General features: G+C 49.7%; 1 protein-coding gene across 2 annotated transcripts in view; it reads right to left on the bottom strand.

Moving 5' to 3' along the window:
- Window positions 1–610: 610 nt before the first annotated feature.
- CHD6 (chromodomain helicase DNA binding protein 6) overlaps window positions 611–21,388 on the bottom strand; it is a 208,229-nt gene continuing 187,451 nt past the window's right edge. For both annotated transcript variants that reach the window (XM_068565429.1, XM_068565428.1), the window contains 9 exons: window positions 20,643–20,859; window positions 18,860–19,068; window positions 16,158–17,741; window positions 13,181–13,332; window positions 12,583–12,789; window positions 11,116–11,568; window positions 9,295–9,489; window positions 8,208–8,327; window positions 611–2,877 (listed from right to left, as the gene is read on the bottom strand). In XM_068565429.1, coding sequence (XP_068421530.1) covers window positions 1,981–2,877; window positions 8,208–8,327; window positions 9,295–9,489; window positions 11,116–11,568; window positions 12,583–12,789; window positions 13,181–13,332; window positions 16,158–17,741; window positions 18,860–19,068; window positions 20,643–20,859 — 4,034 coding nt within the window. In that variant the 3' untranslated portion in view covers window positions 611–1,980. The remainder of the gene's footprint in view (window positions 2,878–8,207; window positions 8,328–9,294; window positions 9,490–11,115; window positions 11,569–12,582; window positions 12,790–13,180; window positions 13,333–16,157; window positions 17,742–18,859; window positions 19,069–20,642; window positions 20,860–21,388) is intronic.

The following is a 21,388-nucleotide window of genomic DNA, read 5'->3' as shown; positions in this document are numbered from 1 at the left end:
AGGCTCTGCTGGATGTCTATAATACTCATTTGCAGTAAGGCTTTCAAGATACATGAATTTTTATAGCATTTGTATTTTAAGGATTTAGGGCAAATACAGTTTTTTTTTCTACTTGATAAAAAGAAAATTAGTACTTAAAAGGTTCAAAAAATATATCAATTGAGTGATTTTTTTTTTTTTACATAAATAAATTATATTGATTTTCAGGATTTAACAGCTGAAAAAACCTTTTCTGCTTCCACTGGAGGCAAAACTGAACAAAATGTTAGTTAAATAGAGAGAGCAGCATTTCTAAGAAATCTGTTGTCAGCATTAGAGATCACCTATGCTACAAAGATGTCATTAAATAGAATTTGTTCAATTACTGGATTCTTTCTTCTTATATGATCAGTTTATAGAATTTCTGATCTATAACTCTGATTCATAAAACTGGGACTCCAATTTTTGAAAATACAGCTGATTGAGTTTTTTTTTTTTTTTTCGGCCACGATTTAACAGACTTCTTTGAGATGCTCATTTTGACATTTACATAATTTATAATCCCAAATGTATAAAAGACAATGACAAAAGCATCATAAATAAATAATGCAAACTGAAATAGTTATGTCAAACTTTTGGACCTTCTGATAAATTATAGCAAAACTGTAACAGAAAAAGTAAAAAATACAGTAAATTGTGACAACAAAAGGTGAAACTGGTACTAGTAACACTTCCAACATTTCTGACAGTCCTGCACAGCCCTGTGCCCCTGGGGACTGAACCACGAGCTTCTTTCAAGTCTCAGAGTGTGAACTGTGGGTGAAAAGTGACACCATCAGAAGGGAGGGACCACCTGGGAGGGCAAAGGAAAGCAGGTGAGGTTTGCCGGGGCCGGAGGTTTCTTCCCGGCCTGGGCAGCTGAGGAAGAAGGGGGAATAATGTTAATTTGCAACACGGTCTCCACTAAATTGACGCTTTGGGATCCGGGTCCGACTGTAAAATATAAACCGAGTAGAGAAAAGTCCGGAGAGGAGAAAAAAAACTTTTCACAGTCGCATTCCAAGAGGTGGTACAAACCTCAAACCCTGGCGAGTCTAAGAGTGCCGAGGGACTGTTTGCTTTGTAGGCTCCAGAAAGAGCCTGACTCTTGGCGAAGGGGAGCGTGGAGTAAGGAGCCAGGAGGCCTGGCAGTGGCCAGAGTGGTCCCTAAGAGGCCTCGGCGGGGGCATCGCTAGTCATGTGCAGTCCTCCACCCCCATCGTCGCCGGCAACGGCTCAAGGTGTGCACAGCTCTCTCGTACTGAGAACCCCCCCGGTAACTTGGGAGAGGGGGGATGCGTGTGTATCAAGTAATGCCCCATCGGTATTTCTTCTTGCTGCAGGTGCCTGAAAACCCACAAAGGTGTTACTACCAGTAAGGTTTTAGAAAGAAATGAACATACGTGGTTTCAACCATTAATTATATACTTCTGCCTATCCTACTCGTTTAGTAATCATGATAAAACTGGGAAATATTTTAACTAAAAAATATGCACCAGCACTTCTTTCTCTGTGCTTTTTGGTTCCCCATCACATTCTTCCCATTCAGCACAGCTCAGGGAAAAAAGAGCTGCTCTCTGCCTCTCCTTCGGCCCTTCTTCACTGGTAAATCCCTAGACGGCTTTCCTTTGCCATTTTTCCTCCTCAAATAAGTGGGAAACTTGGAAGAGAAGGGGGCAGGGCGTGTCCCCACGTCTGCACTAACTACGATTGCTGGAATGAACGACTGGGTAACGGAGTGAGGATTCTGTGCCTCCTACACTAGGTCAACGACACTTAGCTGATGACGTGGCAAGACCCTGTGACTATTAACATCTGTTACCATAGTTCTCAGACGGGAAATCAGGTAGGTAATAGTACTTATGGAAACACACGTTCTTATGACAGTGAAGTGAGGGAAGTAACAAACCTTGATGGGATAAGAAACTTACAAGTCATAAGAATTTCTTCAATGAAAAAGTTCTAATTGGTGACACTGTTAGAGTCTTGGGGGCCCCCTTCGCCTGCCTGTGCTGCGTGTCCTCTCTCTGGGGGCGCGGGGGCCCTGGATTCGGGGCGGCTCTGGGCGCTGCCCGGCTCCCTCTCCAACCCGGGTGCAGGCTCTGGGCTGGGGTCCGGGTTGTCCCCTTTTGTTTTCTTCCTCATCCTCTTCTGGCTCTCCAGACCTACTATTTCCGAGTGTCTGGCCTGCTGCATGGCCGGCAGAGCCATGCCCATGCCGGGGGAGACAAACATGGATGGGTAAATGAGTCCGGGGGACACTCCTGGGATGAGAAACGGGTTAAAAGCCACAGGACTACTCGTAGTTATTGCGGGTTCGGCCTGATCGGAAAATGGACTAGGACCGGGCTTGTCTTCAGCTGACGTGTCCGTTTTGACATCGCGGCCGCTGGGCTGGTCTTCTGCAGTCTTTTCAGCCGCCGACGTGCCACTCTTCGTTGTGCTTGACAAAGGCGCTGGCACAGCCGAGGCGCAGGTGGTGGCCATGGGGGTGCTGAGGAGCCCCCCGACCCCAAACATCTGGGGCACGGCGGCCATGCCCGGCAGCACCATGGGCAGCATGCTCAACGTGCTCTTGACCTCCTCGCCCGTGGGCATCGCTGCAAAGCTGGCCGGGAACCCCACCAGCCCCGTGAGGGGGATGCTGGGCATGTTTCTCATGTTCTGAAGTCCGACCAGGTCCATCCCGGCGATCAGGCCGTTCATGAACAGAGGCCCCATCCCGGAGGGGGAGTCCGCCACGAGGGCGGGAGCCTTCAGGAGTTCGCTCCGGGGCCGCCTGCCCCTCCGGCGGGGGCCTGAGTCTCGGAGAACAGGCTCAGGAAGAGTGTGATTGAACTTGTTTTCCGGGAGAAACCCCTGAAAAAGGACAGAGAGACACAAGATGCTGAAGGTTACTGGATGGCGGGTGAGCAGCTGGGGGCTCCTCACCGGCCCTGCCTGTCCGCCTGCCCACCCCGAGCTGCCCAGCTCTGTGCCCCAAGGGCCTCTCCCTCGAGGCTGAGAGCCTGAAACCACCGAGCCGCTTCCAATGTGCTCACGGCAGAGGGGCGCCCACCCTGCGGAGAGGCTGCTGGAGCACTGGGAGCTGGAACCAGCCAGAGACCTCAAGTCTTAGTCGAGACTTTTTTTATTGAGGGATAACTGACGTAATATTACAGTAGTTTCACGTGTAAAATGTAAAAACAACAAAAAAGGACAACTTCATGAGTTTCCGTGTCATCCTTGCACAGGGCTGTGCCAGTCTTCTCTGCTTCACCCTGACTTGAGCGCATGTGCTGCCGAGGCTGGCAGTCGAGACCTGTGGCTGCGAGCCCTCGGCCAGACCCCACATTCGCCTCCCTCCTGACACAGGACGGCTTTTAACTGAAGCCACAAAGCAGGGCAGGAGGATGGGGCTTGGGAGCAGGAAGATCTCAGTCCTGACCTAAACCCCCAGCTGTAGGGTGAGAAAGGACAATGGTACCTAAGTCAGATCCTTAGAAGATGCCTGCCACAGGTCTCTGCTTAAGAGGCAGTCACAGCGGCAGGTGAGTGGGCGACACGGGTCAAGCTCTCAGTGGGCTGCGTGCACACGTGTGCACATCTGCCCCGACATGAGGACTGGCTCAGACGCGCTGCTCCTCTTGGTAGTGAGGGTCTCAGTAGTGAGGGTCTCAACAGTGAGGGAAACTGGCCGTCGGAGGTGCTAACGGAGGGGGTGGTGATAACGGAAGAGCGGCAGGGCTCTCTGCTCTTTTTGGTGGCAACACGAAATAAGCATCTGCCCTGGGTCGGGCGCTGGGCGACGGGCTCCGTGTGTCAGATCTCAACTCGTCATCATGCCCACCCTACGAGTCGCTACTACTGTTACAGCCATTTTACAGGGAGTTCAGAGATTCATACACATGCGAAAAATGGGCACTTGAATGTTCCCAAGTCCCCAGGAATAATGCTATTTTTGAGGTCTTATATTTGTCCTTTGAAGAATTTCCCAAAGAATATTAAAGAAAAACCAGGTCATCATGGGCAAAAAGCTTTACGACGGTGAACTTTGTTCGAGGAGAAAAGTCTTCTCAAAAGGCCTTGGTTTAGAAAAGCAGAAGAGGGAATTCCCTGGCAATCCAGTGGCTGGGACTCTGCACTTTCACTGCCGAGGGCCTGGGTTTGATCCCTGGTTGGGAATGAAGATCCCACAAGCCGCGCAGCGTGGCCAAAAAAAGAAAAGCAGAAGGGGGAGAAACCTCTGGAACCGTCGTGTTTAGTCACCTTTCTCTGTCACAAATCGAGAAGGGCAGGATTTGCCCCCAGGGCACAGTTGGTGACTGACAGAGGCAGCAAGAGCCCAGGCCCTGTGGCCCCAGCCCACCTGACTCTCACACGTGACCAGCCACCTGCACTTTGAAAGCCGGTTTGTCCTCAGCTGCGCTTGGGTCTGGGGATGCTGCCTGGGGAGCAATTCCTGCCTGGCCCCTGCCTCTAAAGAGAGACGGTTGGATGCGATGGATGGAGCCAGGCTAAAAGTGTCATTTCTCACTGGTCTATCCTGAGCCCATCAGCGCAGATTGCCTCATTCTGGAGAGACCACAGCCTCAGGCCCCTGCCTCTAAAGAGAGATGGTTGGATGCGATGGATGGAGCCAGGCTAAAAGTGTCATTTCTCACTGGTCTATCCTGAGCCCATCAGCGCAGATTGCCTCATTCTGGAGAGACCACAGCCTCAGGCCCCTGCTGGGAAGCTCACCTCAGCCCAGGGCCTGGCCTTGTTAACCACCACTTGACTAACAGGCTTTCCAAGACCTGTTCCCTGTAGCCCAGCCACAGCCGGGAGCCAGGGGGAGGTCCCAGCTGTGTCTTTTCCCTTTATACTCCCAAAGGCTCATCCTCACCCTCCTCGTTACTCTCCAGTGGGAGGGCCTGTTCAATCTTGGAAGTCTTTCTGTTGGGAAGAAAAGAAACTTCGAACTTGATGAATAATGTCTCCATCTTCTTTTCAAACAATCTTCTATATATAAAGCAGACGTTCTTTAACATGCTTTATTTTGAGCTCAACAGGGCATCTGGAGCTGGAGAGCTCACTTCGGGCAGCCTGCATCCTGCAGGACCTTTGGTCCCTGTGGCCTTGCTCAGCAAGTTCAAGTCGCACTCCTCAGGTACCAGGATGTCCCCACCCTTGTTGGGAACCACTGACATAGACAACGCTGGGCCCTTTCAGAACCGGGAACTTTCCCAGAAGGCCCAGGCTGGCTGCCTGCCCCCCTTCAGAGTGGGAGAGCAGCAGAAAGGCCCGGGGGAGGAGAACAGAGCTTCACCCCCAGCACGGCGAGCTGAGCTGCAGAGGAAGTCGGCTCCACCTCTTCCTGCGGGCGCGAGCGTCACCCCAGCCAGCCCGCAGCTGCCCACCCCGGGCCGATGCCCCTCCCAGCAGCTCGGCGACCACACACCGCGGGCAAGGCGGGCTTTGGCAGCTCTCCTTCCTGGTAGTTACACCCTGGGAACAGACCTGCTTCCTCTTCCTGGGGAGGCGGCGGGGGGAGGGCAAGGAGAGGCAGACAAGAAGGGGCAGACGCTCAGCAACGCTGCAGGCGTGGATGACTGCACAGGCGCTCCAGCCCTAGAACATCTTTCTTCACCAATACACGGCAGCATTTATTCCAAAGCCTGCGCGTTCCAGCTCTAAAACTTCACTCCTGGGCGGAGGCAGAGAAGGAGGTGGTGACCAAAACCTCCTTACTCCTCCCAGGAAGGTGAGTAGGCTCGGCCAACAAACATTCCCTGAGTGGAAAGAGGCCTAACAACCAAACGCAGTATGAGGACCCTGGTTTAAAAATCCTAAAAACAAAACAAAACAAAACAAAAACAAGCCCTGAAAGACATTTCTGGGACAAGTGCGGTAATCGGAATATGGGCTAGCTACAAGATATTACTAATAATGACGTGTGTGATGGTGGTAAGAGTGATGGGGGAAAACATTCTCAGGAGACACATGCTGAAGTATTTAGGGGTGACATGTCATCTCTGCAATTTACTGTCAAATGGCTCAGCAAGAAACAAGCAAAAAAAAAAAACCCCCACTACGCACAAGTATGTAAAACAAACATAACTTCACATATAAAATAAGAGGCATGTGCATGTGCGTACACACATTTAATGATGAGCAACCACTATGTACTGGGCGAGCATCTTTTTTTTTTTGTGGCTGTGCCGGGTCTTTAGTTGCAGAACGCGGGATCTTCATTGCGGCGCTTGGGCTTCTCTCTAGTTGTGGCGTATGGGCTCCAGGGCACATGGGTTCTATAGTTTGTGGCACGTGGGCTCTCTAGTTGAGGCACGTGGGTTCAGTAGTTGTAGCGCATGGGATTAGTTGCCCTGTGGCATGTGGGATCTTAGTTCCCCGACCAGAGATCGAACCTGGTCCCCTGCATTGCAGGACAGATTCTTTACCACTGGGCCACCAAGGAAGTCCCCCAGGGGGCATTCTTAAAGCCGAGTCCCGCGGCCTGACCGCAGCCCATGTGATGCTGTCTGTGGGGCTTGGCTGCACACACGGCAGAAGAGGCTAAAGGCAGGAAGAAGTTCCTTGCGGGATCTGAATGTGTTTCTATGAGAAATGGTAAGGTGTCTAGGGGACGGACACAGAGTGCAGCACGCCCCAGAGGCTCCGGTCCCAGGAGGGGTCTCGGGAAGGCCGAGCAGTCCCGAGGAACCAGGCAGATGCGTGCTTTCTGTTCAGGCCTTACTGCAGGCAAAGGACCCCAAGGCAGGGGCTGAGTTCATTTAACAAAGGAGGGCAAGCACATCTCTGGTAAGAGGCTGGCTCGTAAGGACAGCTCAGAAATGAGTTTTCTGGCAGGGGGTCAGCGTTTGCAGGGGAGTGATGAATGTTAATTTCCAGAGAACATGAGGGAAATTGTTAGACGTGTAGAAAGGAATGAGAAAGTCAAGGGGGAAACCACGTCCTTAAACCAAGAGGTCAGAGACTCCACCAAGTAAGGACTGGGGTTCTCTCCTGACAAAAGGAGAGCAAGGGGAGGCCGCGAGTGGGGCCGAGAGAGACAGAGGGATGAGAATCGATGCGGAATCAGTCTGTACAGCACGTGCGGATCTAAGGTGTGAGTTCCTGAGGATAAAGCAGGAGAGGGGGGCAAAGGGCAGCTTTTCCAACGCGACAAACCTTCTAACAAGCAGTGGGCCCCAGCCATCCTCCCCGGTGGCCACGGCAGCGCGTGGGGATGAGCGAGGGCAGTGTCTGTCGGGCTGCTGGAGGAGTGACCCTCCAGGCGACCAAATTAGAAACAAGCTCCTTGGGAACTTTAACGAGCAGGAAATGACTAGGGTGGGTGGTCTCTTGGAATTAAAAAAAGAAACGGCATCCAGGAAATCCCCCTAAGAAGGGAATTCATACCCAGGAAAGCCGTAGCTGGCAGAGCGCTAAGGAAGGCGGTCAGGAGAGCCTGCGAGTTCAGAGGACAACCCAGGGAGGGCAGAGCCCCACGAGAATCCTCAGAAGCGCCCTATTTGGGCAGAGCACACTTTGAGGAGGTTAAAGGCACATTTGTGTATCATTTGCCCAAGCTCAACACATTTTCAGGTTGAAATGTTACTGCCCCCTAGAGGTTACGAGTTTTCTATTCCAAATTTGTACTCATCTGTAAACTATAATTAACTCAGATTCGTTCCACTACAAGTATCTGCAGATGTCTTTGAAGTCGCTTCCAGGCTCATGATTCTATAATAGGAAAAGGGCAATGCTTGGAGTCAGCTGTTTTTCATTGCCAGCGAGGATGGAATAGGAGGAAATGTCTTAAATGGTAGCCAGAAAAACTTTGATTGGAAAATGAAAATTTCCAGTAATGAAGTTCGTTAAACACTGGAAACAGACTCCTGATAAGGGTTAAAAGGTATTTTTCCCTGAACTGTCTAAAATGGGCGGGGGGGGGGGGAGGCGGGGGGAGCGGGTTGGGAATCAGGCTTTGGGAATGGTTTAAGTACAGACTTAACCCAAAAGTTTCGGAGGTAAAGGTTGAAAACAAATGACCACGGAGGTCATGCTGCTGGTGAAAACACCCCAACACCACTTATCACTGCTTGTCACCCTTCTGTGCAGCTCCTGGTGCCCCTGGTAAGGTCGCCTGGCTACCGCCTTCCCTGCTGGGGATTTCTCTCTGAGTCTGTAAGGCCGGGCTCCACCACGATATCCGTGTTCCTTACCCTCAGGCCTGGCTCCTTGGGGACGGCAGGAACCCTCTCTTCCCCACTCAGGGAGCTGACGTCTAATTTTCCAGTATCCTTACAGCGTGGCCTCCTCTGCTTGGGTTTGTCTGAAAAATTCTAGGAGGTAAATGGAAACCAACATTACAAAACATTCTGCCACAGATTCTTCTGATGAGGGTGGTGCCTCTCAGCTGGTTTTGCTATTTTCTCGCTCATGGCCCTCTGCACAGGACCCGTCAGGTTAGGCTGAAGGGAACAGCCCCTTGGCCCTCAGCCAGGCTCTGTCCTTGAAGCCACGGTGTTCCTGCAGCAAGCTGGAAGGCACGTCTCCTGTGGGGGCCTCCTGGCCCTCCAGACCAGAGCACCTGGCTGACCCACCCGTTTCCCAGGGCACTGCTCAATCCCTCCGCTTTCCCCCTGATCACTCTCTCGGATTCTCTCTTCACTGCTCCCTACTTGGCGGGCTTCGTCTGTCTCTGGAGGGTGTGCATCTGTGAATGCATCTTTCTCCTTTCCTTGAGAGCTTTCCCCTGCCACGTCTTACTAATGAGATGTACCCAGGACAAAGGTGGTGGTGGGGCTGACGAGCAAATGAGAAACGAAAAACCAGGAGACGATTTCGGAGCTCAGGAGCCCTCTCCTCCAGATTCTTGGTCTGAAGGACTGAGCGCAGAGGCAGTAAGAGGAACTGAGGAAAAGTTCCTGAGCAGTAACTGAAACTAATCCATCGCCTCAAAGTGGTGATGCAGTAACTTGAGAAGAATACACAGGAACATTTCCAGGAAGTGGCAGCGCTTATGCAACCTAAAGAATTCTCTGTGAGCTCACGAATGGGATCATTTGGGGGAAGGGCGGGCTGAGCTGAGGCAAGTTCTGTCCTCGTAAGATTTCCACGTCTCCTTTCCGGCATGGCATTCTGATTTGGGCTGTAATTTCTGTTGCTGGAAAACGTAACCCGAATTTAGACTGTTTTCCCCCACTTTACAGTGATGTCCTCAGTGGACACCGACTTCCCTCAGGCTTCCTGGTCCTCCCGGCCCCCCTCAGCATCTCCGTGTCACAGATGGCACCGACACACACTCACCGCGCCGAAGCCGGGGACCTCGAGGGGGCAGTCAGCCTGCTGCCGCAGCCAGTCCAGCAGGCTCTTGCTGGGAATGGCTTTCTCGGCCTGGCTGCCGGCTACCGGGGCCGGCTCCGGGGTCGACGTGGCAGGCACTGGCCCTTCAGGAGGGTGTGAGGTGCTCAGGGGGGCCTGCCCTGGGTCTTCGTGGACCTCCTGGACGAAGGGAAGACAAGTACGTGCAGTTCATCACGACAGAATGAAAACTAGTTTCTCAAAGGAAAACACATACGGTGCTGTTTGCATCTTCCCACCAGAACATGACTCTGCCTGTGCCTGACTATCAAGCCCCCATAGAAGCTCCTGACGTGTTGGGCGTTCCCTCCACCCGACGGCTCCTCTCGCCTCTCGTCTCCGCGGTAGACTTCCGTACCGTCCTGTCTGCTCAGGTTCCCTCTTGCCGCCTTTGTCACCATCCCTGACAGTCCCGGCGACACCGGCCACCCCGCTCCTCTCCCCCGTAGCACTCGTCACAGGTTTTCACACAACAGAAAGTACCTTACTGCAGCTGCCTTACGTAGTTCTCTCTCAACACTGCCAAAGCCTGTCTTACTCATCTCTGTATTCCCAATGCCTACATGGGGTCTGCTGATAAAGTACAATGTCAGTGCTAAATAAATATCTGCATAATAAATTTTTCAAAATACTCTGAGGCCAAGGAAAAAAGTTTCACTTCTTCCATTAGAATTCTACAATCATTATAGGAAAACTGGCTTTGCACCTCTAAAAAATGAGACAACCTTCTTATAGACTTGGAGGATTGGACAGGGCAAGAACCTGTCATTTCAGCTTCCCAAATTCTATAGAAAGTCTAAGAGGGAAACATATACCAAGCGATACAGCAGAGCTCTCTGGCTCTAGAGAACCAAGTCCTTGGTTTGGTTCCCTGATCTGCCATTTACCACCTGGATAATCTTGGGCAAATTATTTAATGCTTGTAAGCCTCAGTTTGCTCATCTCCAAAATGGGAATAGTAACAACACCTTCACAGGGTTTTTGTGAAAATCACACAGGACAGTCATGTAAAACCCTGAATGCAGTGCCTGGCAAAGGCACTCAGTAAGTACTGTTCATTATTACTCCTTTTAAAGTAAGAAAACATGAAACGTGATTCCTGTTTCAGAGTTCAAAATTCAATAAATGGGAAAAATCAAAATACAAAGAGAGAAGTCAGTGGTCTTTGACACATTAAACAAAGTCTGAGGGGACTTCTCTGGACCAGGTGTGCAGTTTCTGCCCTTTTCTGTGGTTTACAAGGATCTCTGAGCTGAGAACACCTTAGTGTGACCTCAGGAAGCCTCACAGCGACCCTCTGTGGTAGAAGCTGCAGCCCCCTCTTTACAGAGGAGCAAAGGGGGGCGCTCAAGGTGGCCAGCAGGTCAAGCAGCAGAGCCAGGATTAATGTTCAGGACGTCCTGATTCCCAAATCCCAGCTCCTGGAAAGCCCACTGACCTGGAACAACGCTGTTGCAAACACAGCCCTGCTTCTGCTTTACTCTTTGGATCACCAGTGGCTCCGAGACACTGGAGGCTGGGCTGCTACTGTGTGAAATGGTGAGACCTCCTGGTTCGTTTTTCCAGGTTGCATGCAGGTTAAGGGCCCTCGATGGACTAATACCTATTTCTAAAAGAGACTGAGAGCAACTGGGGACGAGAAAATAAGCAGGACAATTGAAATAGGGATAAAAGATCCATAATCAAAAAGTGCTGTGTCTGAGGAAGAAGGGTTTGTTGCTCAGTGTACAGAGGTCAATGTTTGTACTTTGTGGCTCATATACCCACCAAGATCCCCGCCTGGAGTGTCTGCTCCTTCAGAAAGATGAGGTCCACGCCTCCGTCTACATGCTTCCGCCTCCCTCTCCGCCTCCTGGTGGCAGCGTCATCTCTCCTGAGGCTTCCGTTGACGATCTGTCCAGTCACTGGATGGATCAGGCCGGCTTGCAGAATCCCAGACAAGTCCATGCCAAGGGCTCCTTGAAGCGAACCGATAGCCCCAATCTTAGGGGTGCTGGCGCTCACTGGGAAAGGGGATGTGGCCCCCGGGGACCCCTCCGATGGGCAGGAGAGGTCTATCGCTGACTCTCCGTGCCAGCCGTTGAGGACGATGGGGGGGTGCCCGTGGGTGGCGGGGAACTGCTCCAGGCCCCGGGTCTTTGCGTCCCTCTCCACCTCGAACTCATAAGGACGCCTGTGCTTCTGTTCATCCTTTGTGAATACCGAAGCCAAGAAGCTCTCCTGCGAACACACACAGGTGGCAAGAGAGGTTTGAACGCCACCTCTGCGGCTGAATGCCAGCTCTTTCTAGGCCCCATTTCCTTGGGGCTAGTGATCACCTTCTCAGAACTTCTTCTAACTCAAACCTTCTCAAACTTGACTACTAAATCACCTGGACAGCTTGTTAGAATGCAGATCCAACTTCAGCAGGCCTGAGAGTCTCTGCATTTCCAACAAGTTCCCAGATGCCGTGAAAGCAGCGAGTCCATGAACTATACACCTGGAATCGCAAGGTCATAGTTTAGGGAATCTCAACCTCAGCTGTACATCAGAATCAACTGGGAAGTTTAAAAAAAAAAAAAAAAAAAAAAAAAGCCAATATCGAGTCTACACCCTGGACCAATTCAGTCAGAATCCGGAGCTTCTCAAGGTCCCCAGCGGAGTCCAGTGTGCAGCTGAGAGTGAGAGCTAGTGTGCTAATAACCACGCGTCCTTAAACTTGACCTTTGAGTTTATAAACCACAAATAAAACTCATGCCTGCTTTGACTCCTCTCATTTCTATCTGCTGCCACCGTTCTCAGTCCTCAAGTGTTGAACATCCCGATCCGTTCACGCCTCCCCTTCCTCATATAGTCGTCAGTCATCACGCCACGCCAGCCAACTCCCCCCCTTTCTTTGGAGCCACTCTGCCACTAAGCTGGTCTAGAACTTACCTCTTCCTCAGATGCCCACCTGCCTCCCAGCCCTGGAGGCACAGCCCCTCCCTGACCCCCATCTCCCATGAACCTGCACACCACTCCCGTTGAGCTGCAAACGCACTTTCATCACACACTTCCCCGCTCCAAAACTACAGCCTCTGCTGCCCACAGGATAAAATCCAGATTCCTCAATGAACACTAATGGCTTGACCCAAAAAAAAAAAAAAAGACAAAAATTCCTATCCACTCAGTAGTTGTTGAATGAATGACTCAATCGAGAAGTGCAAAGCGTCCTCCTTCTTTGTTTCAAGGTCAAGAACATTCTTACAGCCTCACCTTCTGCATCTGGGCCACCAACGCTGCGCCACTGCTGAAGACGTGTTCTGACGCCTCTGGCTCTGAAAGGCTGCTGCGGGGACCTGCGCCGCTGGTTAACACGGGGGTGGGCAGCGCGGCCGAGGGCTCATACTGCTGGTTGGAGGGCCACTTCCCCTTTAACACCACATGGCAGATGTTATCCAGGCGGTTGATTATCACGCGATCCTATAAAAAAAGAACAAAAGCTCTGAGGAATAAGTACCAAGTTACCCAAATTCACAAAATCCCTTGAAATCAAGTGGCAAGTTTTTTAACCAGAAGGAATTGATTAGAAAAGGGCGCACACAAATGGACTCACTTTACAAGTCTTAAAAGAAACGGTAAAGTCTGGACAATGAAGATTAAAAGCCACAGCGCTGTAAATACGAAGATAAGCTGACACTTCTGTCTTACGGTCTAATTAGGCGCATATATCTTTAATGTCACATAACTAGTATCTTTTAAAGATACTAAACATTTGTCTGAGTCTGTTTCTCAGAAATATTCTAAAAGGTTTAAAGGAAAGGATTCAAAGCTGAGGATACTCTGGGTGGAGCATGCAGGCTCTGGGAGGTACCTTCGGCCACTCGGAGAAGGAATAGAGGGTTTTCTCCTGGAGCAGCTGAGCAATGGTGGGAGCCCGTGCCTCCTGCAGGCTGTCCCTGAGGTCTCCTACGATGCCCGAGGTCGCGTTCTTGCTCTCCTCCTCAGAGTATTTCCCTGGATAATCTAGGAAGGAAGGTTAAAAAAATGAATTAGGCGCTCGGGAGATAGTAGTGATCTGGAAGATAAGGACATCTGATCTTGTTTTTTAATTAGCCCAGTGTGTGCTAATTTATTTTAAACTGAATTATTAATTACCATACTTTCTATTTCCAGAAGCACTCTGTCGGTTAAGCCATAAAGGCACAACCTGCTCTAGGGCTACCCATGCAAGTCATCCAATAAGAGTTTGCAAACACAACCAAACAACACCAACGACGATGAGGGACCGCAAAGAGGCTTTCCCGTTTGGTGCAGTGGATGAGAGGAACGTGAACATTATGCTCTGATACAGAAGTGGGGATAGTGTAGGAAACGTAACACAGCAAGAGGCTGGTATTAATGACGAAGGTAGAAAAGTCCTGAAACTTACAACGAAGGTAAAATAGACCTGATTTATATAAAAAATGACGCAAAGAAACCTAGACCGTTTAAAGTACTTCACTGATGGAAAGAAATGGAAATGCGACTCATTCTTTCAGTCTTCAGTGGTGAATGTTTACTATCACTTGTGAAATGGATCTTCAAAGATCCACTTAACGGAGATGACAGGGAATGAACTGTGTGTAGCATAATGTCCAGGAAAAGTTGTGAACCTCCTTCGTGGTGAAATGACACGGAACGTCTATCCTCTGAAACGTGGTGGTCTCACTTTTGACTGTGCACTTTTGACTGTGCAACAAGTCTCCCAGGGGGCCGCAGAGACCCCGCCCCCGCCCCTCACCAGGAGCAGGGCCTTGCTAGGCCAGGGGATTCAAGGATAAACAAGACAGATGTGGCCCTGGCTTTCTAGGCTCTTACAGCTCCATGAGGGAAAGACAGTTGGGAAAATGCAATAATTATAAATGAATAGTTAAATTATAAACCAGGGTGAGGGCCGTAAAGGGAAAGAAACAAGGTGTCATGATAGGGAATAAGAGGGAAAAACCGACTGGTAGAAGGGAAGGCTGGTAGAGAGGACCTCTCAAAGGAGAGACCACCCAGGAAGATGAGGAGGCAGTGGGGGAAGGGGACTCGAGATACCCGGGGGGAAAAGTACAAAGATGAGGCGGAGGGGCCAGATCATCTGGAGCATGCTGGGCTCTGCAGGCCAGGACAGAAAATGTGAATTTTATTCTAGATCCAATGGGGAGCACCGCTGAAAGGCTTTAAGCAGAAAAGCTGAACTTAAATTTTAAGAAAAAAGCGCAGTGCTGTGTGAGGGAAAACCCTGGAGAAGGAGCCAGGAGCCCAAGCGCTGGCCCTGACAGCTGTGCCAGTCACTGCTCCTTCAGCGGCCGAGCTCCATCCTCAGAAATAGGGCAACCCCTTCTGCCTCACCTCTCCCACATCTCATGTGTGGAGGAGCCCCCTGGGGTCTGTCAAAGCGTCTTTAAAAGCACTGGTGCTAGGGACCCCCAACCCCGGCCGAGTGTGCGCAATGCTCACCAAAGCCTATCAAGTTCACTGCTGTCTCCCAGCCCAGCCCAGCCGGATGCCACGGCCACCAGAGGAAGTCCAGGCCAGCACAGCTCTCCTCTAGCCCATCCTCACTGGACTGCCTACATTGCCCAGAACTGAGTACTCGCTGACTTCCCCCACAACAGAGTTCCAAGAGCAGTGTATACATGTAATTCCACACGTGGCAGGGACCCTTCGTGGCCTGGGGCAAGGTCTGGGCTGGCTCCTCCTGGGTCGGCTGGGGCCACAGGCCGATGAAGCTCCTTTCAGTTCAGTTTCTATGTCCTCAGCTTGGCTGGTGTGTACATTTTAATTTGGGTTCAAAACCTTTCCCAAGTTATCACGAGGCTAAAACCAAAGGTGGAAGTTCAGAAATAAAAAGGAAGTGGGACAACCCAAGGCAGGGTTTCCCTCTTTAGATGAAGTCACCGTCCTGGGGGGAGGGGCCGGCCTGCCTGCATCCCTGAGCATCACTCGGCCCCTGGCACCAGGCCAGGCACCGACAGGGTATTTTTTGTTTTTTTGACAAGGATAAACAGAACTATCTTTTGTTCACCCTGATATGTCCTCTTGGGTCTGATGACATATAGACAACAGTGAAAAAGTTAAGACCCATTTGTTGTTGGCTCAGGATCTCTAATCACTGTATTCATATTCCTGCAAAGCATATACAAATCTCAGGGTCACCTAGATTAACATTTTAAAATCCCTTCCTTACCTAAGATTTCCCTATTTAAAAAGATCAAATCTATTTGCATTTTTTATTGAGTGGCAAGTAATTTGGTTATTCTTATTTCTGTTGAGTTACTTAAAGGAATCTCAACCCAATGCACCGACATTACAACACAGGGTTTTGACAAACACGTGAATAAAGGGCACAGTCTTGGCTCACCTTAATAAAGATCACGTTTATTTGTAGTTTTGTGGCGTTCTGAAAAATTACCTGCACCTCCGTTAACACTGCAGGTTCTTGGCATTCCCTGCTGTTCTACTTTAATGCAGTTTGTAGCACTTTACCTGGTGGAAGAACGAATTCCTTCCCTTCGACACTATCTGGCATCTATCATAAAACAGCACACAGCCCCTGCCCAAATCACGCAGCTGATACAGCCAAGGTGCTACGATTGTCTACAATCATCCTCAGTTTTCTGGAATGATCAGAGTTAAGCTACTCTGCCTCACTTTCAGACCAAGGCCTGTGACCTTCGCTTTTAAACCACACGGTGAGTGTAAGCAGGTCCCTTTCAGAAGCTGTAAAACCCTTAACACCACCCCTCCCCCCCACAACACATTCACCCTCCCTGTCTTGCGAGAACTGGCTTATCCAAAATACAAGATCCCACACACTGTACCTTGACTCTGGCAGTTCCCGTCTCTATCATAATCATCTTTACTCTCAAAATCCACATCTTCCGCCTTGAGTTCACTCCCTTCGAGATACGTAGGGAAACCTTGTTTCCCTTCTGCACTTTCTTTCCAGGGTTCTTTCAAAAGTTCATGCTTCACCTGAAACAGCTTTGGTGGAACAGCAGTGAGCTTGCCCCCCAGTGTGACATTATTGGCTTTGCTTTTGTATGGGTCTGGGTTGTAACCCTGGGGTTTCTCCACTTCAAACTCGTCATTCTCGAGGCCCTGCGTCCACCTCTCCATGTGTTTGCAGTGACACTGACAGGCTGCGGGAAGAAAAGCGCCCTGCGGTCCGGGATGCTGGCTTCTGGCCTCCAGGCTTCCTTTCTTGGCTTCGTCCACAAGAAAGCCGCTGCGGCTTTTCTCCCCTGCCATACGAGCAGTGGGCTCGGTAAGAGGCGACAATTCCGGCCTTTCCCGCATGCCTGCGGCCAGGTCTAGGTTTTCCTCCTCATTTTCCTCCTCTTCCTCCTCCTCATCACTGTGGTTCCGACCCAAAATCAATTTACTTTCTAAACTTTTGCATTCTAATAAATCAATCAACTGCTGATCTGATGACAGGTTTCTTTTGGAGTCATAGACACTCAGATTGCACATGTCAACAAACCCGCTCTCATTTCCTTGGTCCAAGGAAGGGGAGGCTATGCATTTGGTTTCCAGCTGCCCAAGGCTTTCAGGCCTCTGCCCTGCCTCGCTGCAGCAGAGTTCCCCTTCCTCTGAAAGAGACACCAGCAAATGTTTTCCATTTTTAATGTTCATTTGAGCTACTCCTGCTTCTAATGTATCCATAAAAGAGGGGCCTGAGGCTATTTCTGCCTCGTGGCCACCAAGCTGGAAGTTCCCATCTCTGCTTGTTGCGACAGCCACGGCATCTTGTCTGGATTCGGTATTGGTACCTGGGCTCTCCTGAAAAGAGACTGGCTCCTGGCTTAGTGCTTTCTTACCATACATCATGCTCTCCAAGGACTCAGGCAGCAGACTCTCATCATGGGTGATGGAAATGACATCCTGAACTTTAGAAATAAAGTTTTCACAAGTCATGTCAGATAAGCTGCCCCGAGGTGGACCAAGATGATCATCCCTACCTTCTATTTTCACTAGATTCTCAGGTTCATTTTCAAGGGACTCGGAAGTCCTGCTCATTTGAGTATATGCAAGAGATTCATACAGTTTGGAGTTGGTCTGGTAAAGGCAACAGAGACTCCCTGGAGCTTGGGGGTCGGTTCTTTTGTGTTGGGCGTAGTTCCTGTAGGCGTCCAGGAAGGACAGCTGGGGGTCGGTCATGATGTAGTAGTCGGTGCGGTTCAGCCCGTGCTTGGCAGTGCCGATCAACAGGTCCCGATCGTGCTTTCCACACTCCCACCAGACGGGGAGGGAGAGGCTGGGCCTGCAGAGCTGAAGGCGCTCGTGCAGCTGAGGACACTGCAGCACTTGCTCCCGGACCTTCCGCAACAGTTCAATGCGGTACAGGGTTCTCGCGGCCCGCTCTTCAGTGATGGGTTCAACGCAGATGCTGGGATCTGGGGGGCCTGCAAAGGTGAACACAGAGCCTGTCACTTAAGGTGGCCCTTGGACACTTCCTGCCCACCTGAGTGCCTGCATCTTTGATCTTATAGTTTGACTCCCTGGGTCCTCAGCAAGGCAGGGCCTTAGTGGCCCCACTAAAATGAAAAGCTGAAAGAGAAGGGAAGGTTTTTATGAAACACGGACAGACCAGTGAAGGGGAAAGAAGAGCTTGAAAACTCCAGTTCTGGAAATATTAGTTTCCGGTCAATAAGCATGGACTAGGTACCTTCTAACTAGGTACTTTATGGCTGTTATTTAGTTCTCACAAGAACTCTATGCTATACCATCATTACCCTTGTGTAAGGATGAGGAAGGAGGCTCAGATAAGCTAACTTGCTCAAGGTGGCAGAACCAGGACTCCAGTCCAGGTCTTGTCAGCATGACTCCGAGGTCCAGATCTTTCCGATCTATGCGGCTCCCTGGCTTTAATGAAAACAGCCTAACTGTGCCACACGCGGGCAGAAGGTGGGGTGTCTGTACATGCTGCCGCCAGCCCAGAACCCACACTGAATAGGCTCGACATTTGTTTCAGTTTTCCCAGAATACAGTCATACGGTCCAAAGCGAGTTAATCTATGAGTACGAGACTGAAGAGGGACAAGGAGGAAGCTGCTGCAAATTCCAACCAGGAAGAAATTTCTTAGACAAGGTCTCTAGTGGAGCCCAGGGAGTTTAAATGACAGCCACTAGTTTTCCATAGCTACAAGTCAACACATGAGACAACATTTAAGATTTAATCTAAGGAAAGTGCAAAGCTCATAGTAGGATAATTCTGTGAGACTTAAAAAAAAAAAAAAAAAAGCACACTTTGGAAAAGGTAATTAATAGTAGTTTCTTAATATTTCTGTGACATTTTAATCTGAATTTCAATTTTCGTTGGAATCACATCATTTTGGGAGAGAGATTTTATTTTATGAGGGTGGACCCAATTAGAAGTCCGTGGATTTGTGAAAACCCACTGGTCTTTATCTGAGTTCATCACGTTGGCTCCGCGTCTATAGTTATACCTGACTCTGTACCTTGAAAATTAGCATGTTCTCTCCTTGCCCCACCTGGGATACAGTGACAGAGAGTGCCCTCACCACCATCCTTCCAGGCTGGCAGACGACAGACGTGGCGGCACATGGCCACGAAGCTGTAGAAGTAGTGCTCCAGGCTTTCGTCCGACTTCTTGTCCAGACGGGAAATGATGCGAAACTGCGTCCAGTCAAAGGTTTTCTTTTCTTGATCATAAACGACACCAAAGGAAGACACTGCTCTGTAGAAGTCTGCTTGCTCTCTCCTAGTCCACCTGGAGAGGGAATCAGAGAAGGAGAGTGAGCTGTTTTCTTTTTCAGTTAAAAAAAGCCAACAACTACTTACTGAGCACCTACTTGGGAGAGCCCAGGAAGTCAAGAGAGCAGGCAGAGCTGGTCTATTTTATTGTTTATTTTTATTCAAGTTGAGTTGGGTGGAGTGGCTGATAACAAAACAGTCCCTCGGCCTACCACCACTTTCAAATCATGTGTGCGTACTTGAGATCTTAATTCATCAATTTTATTTTATTATCATTATTATTTTTGGCCGTACTGTGCAGCATTTTTTGGCCATCCTGCGCAGCGGGATCTTAGTTCCCGGACCAGGGATTGAACCTGCGCCCCTTGCAGTGGAAGCGCGGAGTCCTAACCACTGGACCACCAGGGATGTCCCCTTGATTCATTAATTTTACAAATTACCTAGTTCATTTCCTCTTGTGGGAGATAAAGATTTTAATTTAAAAGTACTCTATATGCTTAAACATTCTGCCGTACGACAACGGAGAATCACAGAATCCTGGAGGGACCTTTCAAACCATTAAATTCACTTCCTTCATTTTACAGATGGAGAAACTGGTCCAGAGCGGGGAGGAGACTACCTCAGCCACCCACCTCCCTGACTCCCATATCTCACACTGGCTTTCTTCCTGGTCTTACGTAGGCACGTTGCCCACAACGATAATCTCTCCTAGGACATGAAGGTTCTCTAGATTTTATATCCTGCAGGATTAAGATAATGACTTAAGGAAAATGGATTATTATATACCACTGTAGTCTTTACCAGGGGCTCTTGGGCACGGTACTTGCCACCCCCAGAGGCAGTCAGCTAGGAGTCGGGTGAGAGGGTCAGTGGAAGAGTGAGAAGCAGGGAAGAAGGGGCTCTGGTTCTCTCTTTGGAGCTAGATGGGAGAAATCTACTCCCTGAATTACCAAACTTCATAAAGCCAGGAGTATACAGAAGTATCAATAATTGAATTCACTATGTGGTATTCTTTTAATTCACTGGATGTTACATCAAAAGGATGGAGAGATATAAAGACTCCAAAGAACAGCAGCTTTGTTGATTTGCTCTCATGGCATCATTCTTAGCCTGTGCTGGCCTTAGGCAGACATTTTTACCTTAATTCTCAGATGGGCAAGTAACTCCTTCCTTCTGGGCTGGCATTTTATGGTACTTATTGTTCTCAAAGGCTTGATAAGGACTGTTGGCTACAATAAGACAACTTCAATGCACACTATTCACTTTGCTGCTGAAAGAATATGATCTGATGCATGCTAGTGTGGTGTTTAAATCACATCCCCAGAGACTGGGGTCTAACTTAGGGAAGAGGGTAAGGTTGGCAAATCACACAAGTCTGGGAACTGTGAACAGAGGGTGTCCTAGATATCACCAGACTCCCCGGTCAGCACGAAAACACCACTGCAGTCAGAGGCTGGATTTAATTCACTCTAGAGACAACCTGACTCCATATGAGAACACTGGACACACCTGCCCTCCAGCTGTTGGGTTCCCTTTGTCACCTTTACCCAGTGGGCAGCTCAGCACGCCCTTTTGGTCACTGGCTTTTACCTCTTTTGGGCTTCCTTGTTGATGAGATCCATCTCTGAGGATCTCCGGAACATCTCTTCCTGGACCCAGTATCCCTGGTTTCCTGGTCCCAGGATTTCAGGCCGGCAGAGCTCCTTGCGGTTACAGCGCTGGTAAATGGTGACCAGGCGTCGGAGACGAGCTGTGAGTGCAGACGAAACTGGCCAGGGTGATTTGTCTGGGTCGGAGCCATCCTGGGCTTCAAACATCAGTGAGGATATTAGTATTTACAAACAGAACTAAAACAAAGGCAACTGGGTTTTTTGGTAGTTGTTCTTCCCCTTCATTTAAAGAAAACTAAAGCTGACTCAGTAACTTAATGCAAGTAGCTGCTGTTCAACAATCGGCTCGGAAGCTAGGCACAGCTGGAAAGGCTGCAATTGCACTTTAGAAGCAGCTTTAGGTGTGGTGGGTTCTGCTCTCTCTCCAGTACAAATGTGCCTGTCTGTGGGGGCAGAACTGACTCAAGGGCCTTGCTCTAAGGCATCGGCTTAAGTGGATGCTCTGTGGCCGTCTCCATTTAGAACTACAGGCTTTTGTGTAGCTGGGCCTTCCAAACATCAAAGCCTCCGTTAAGTTTGAATTCAGAAAAACAAACAAACAAAAGAACAAACCAAATACCCCTAACTTTTCTCAAAAGAAAAAAAAAAAAAAATCACTGAAACCACGATTCCTTTTTATCTCTCAGACTCCATCCTGACTTTATTTCACTGTTGAATTCAGTGCCA

The sequence above is a fragment of the Eschrichtius robustus genome, chromosome 16, assembly GCF_028021215.1.
Source record: "Eschrichtius robustus isolate mEscRob2 chromosome 16, mEscRob2.pri, whole genome shotgun sequence".
NCBI classification, from domain to species: Eukaryota; Metazoa; Chordata; class Mammalia; order Artiodactyla; family Eschrichtiidae; genus Eschrichtius; species Eschrichtius robustus.
The sequence above is the reverse complement of the archived record's forward strand: the minus strand, read 5'-3'. Positions and strand labels throughout refer to the sequence as shown.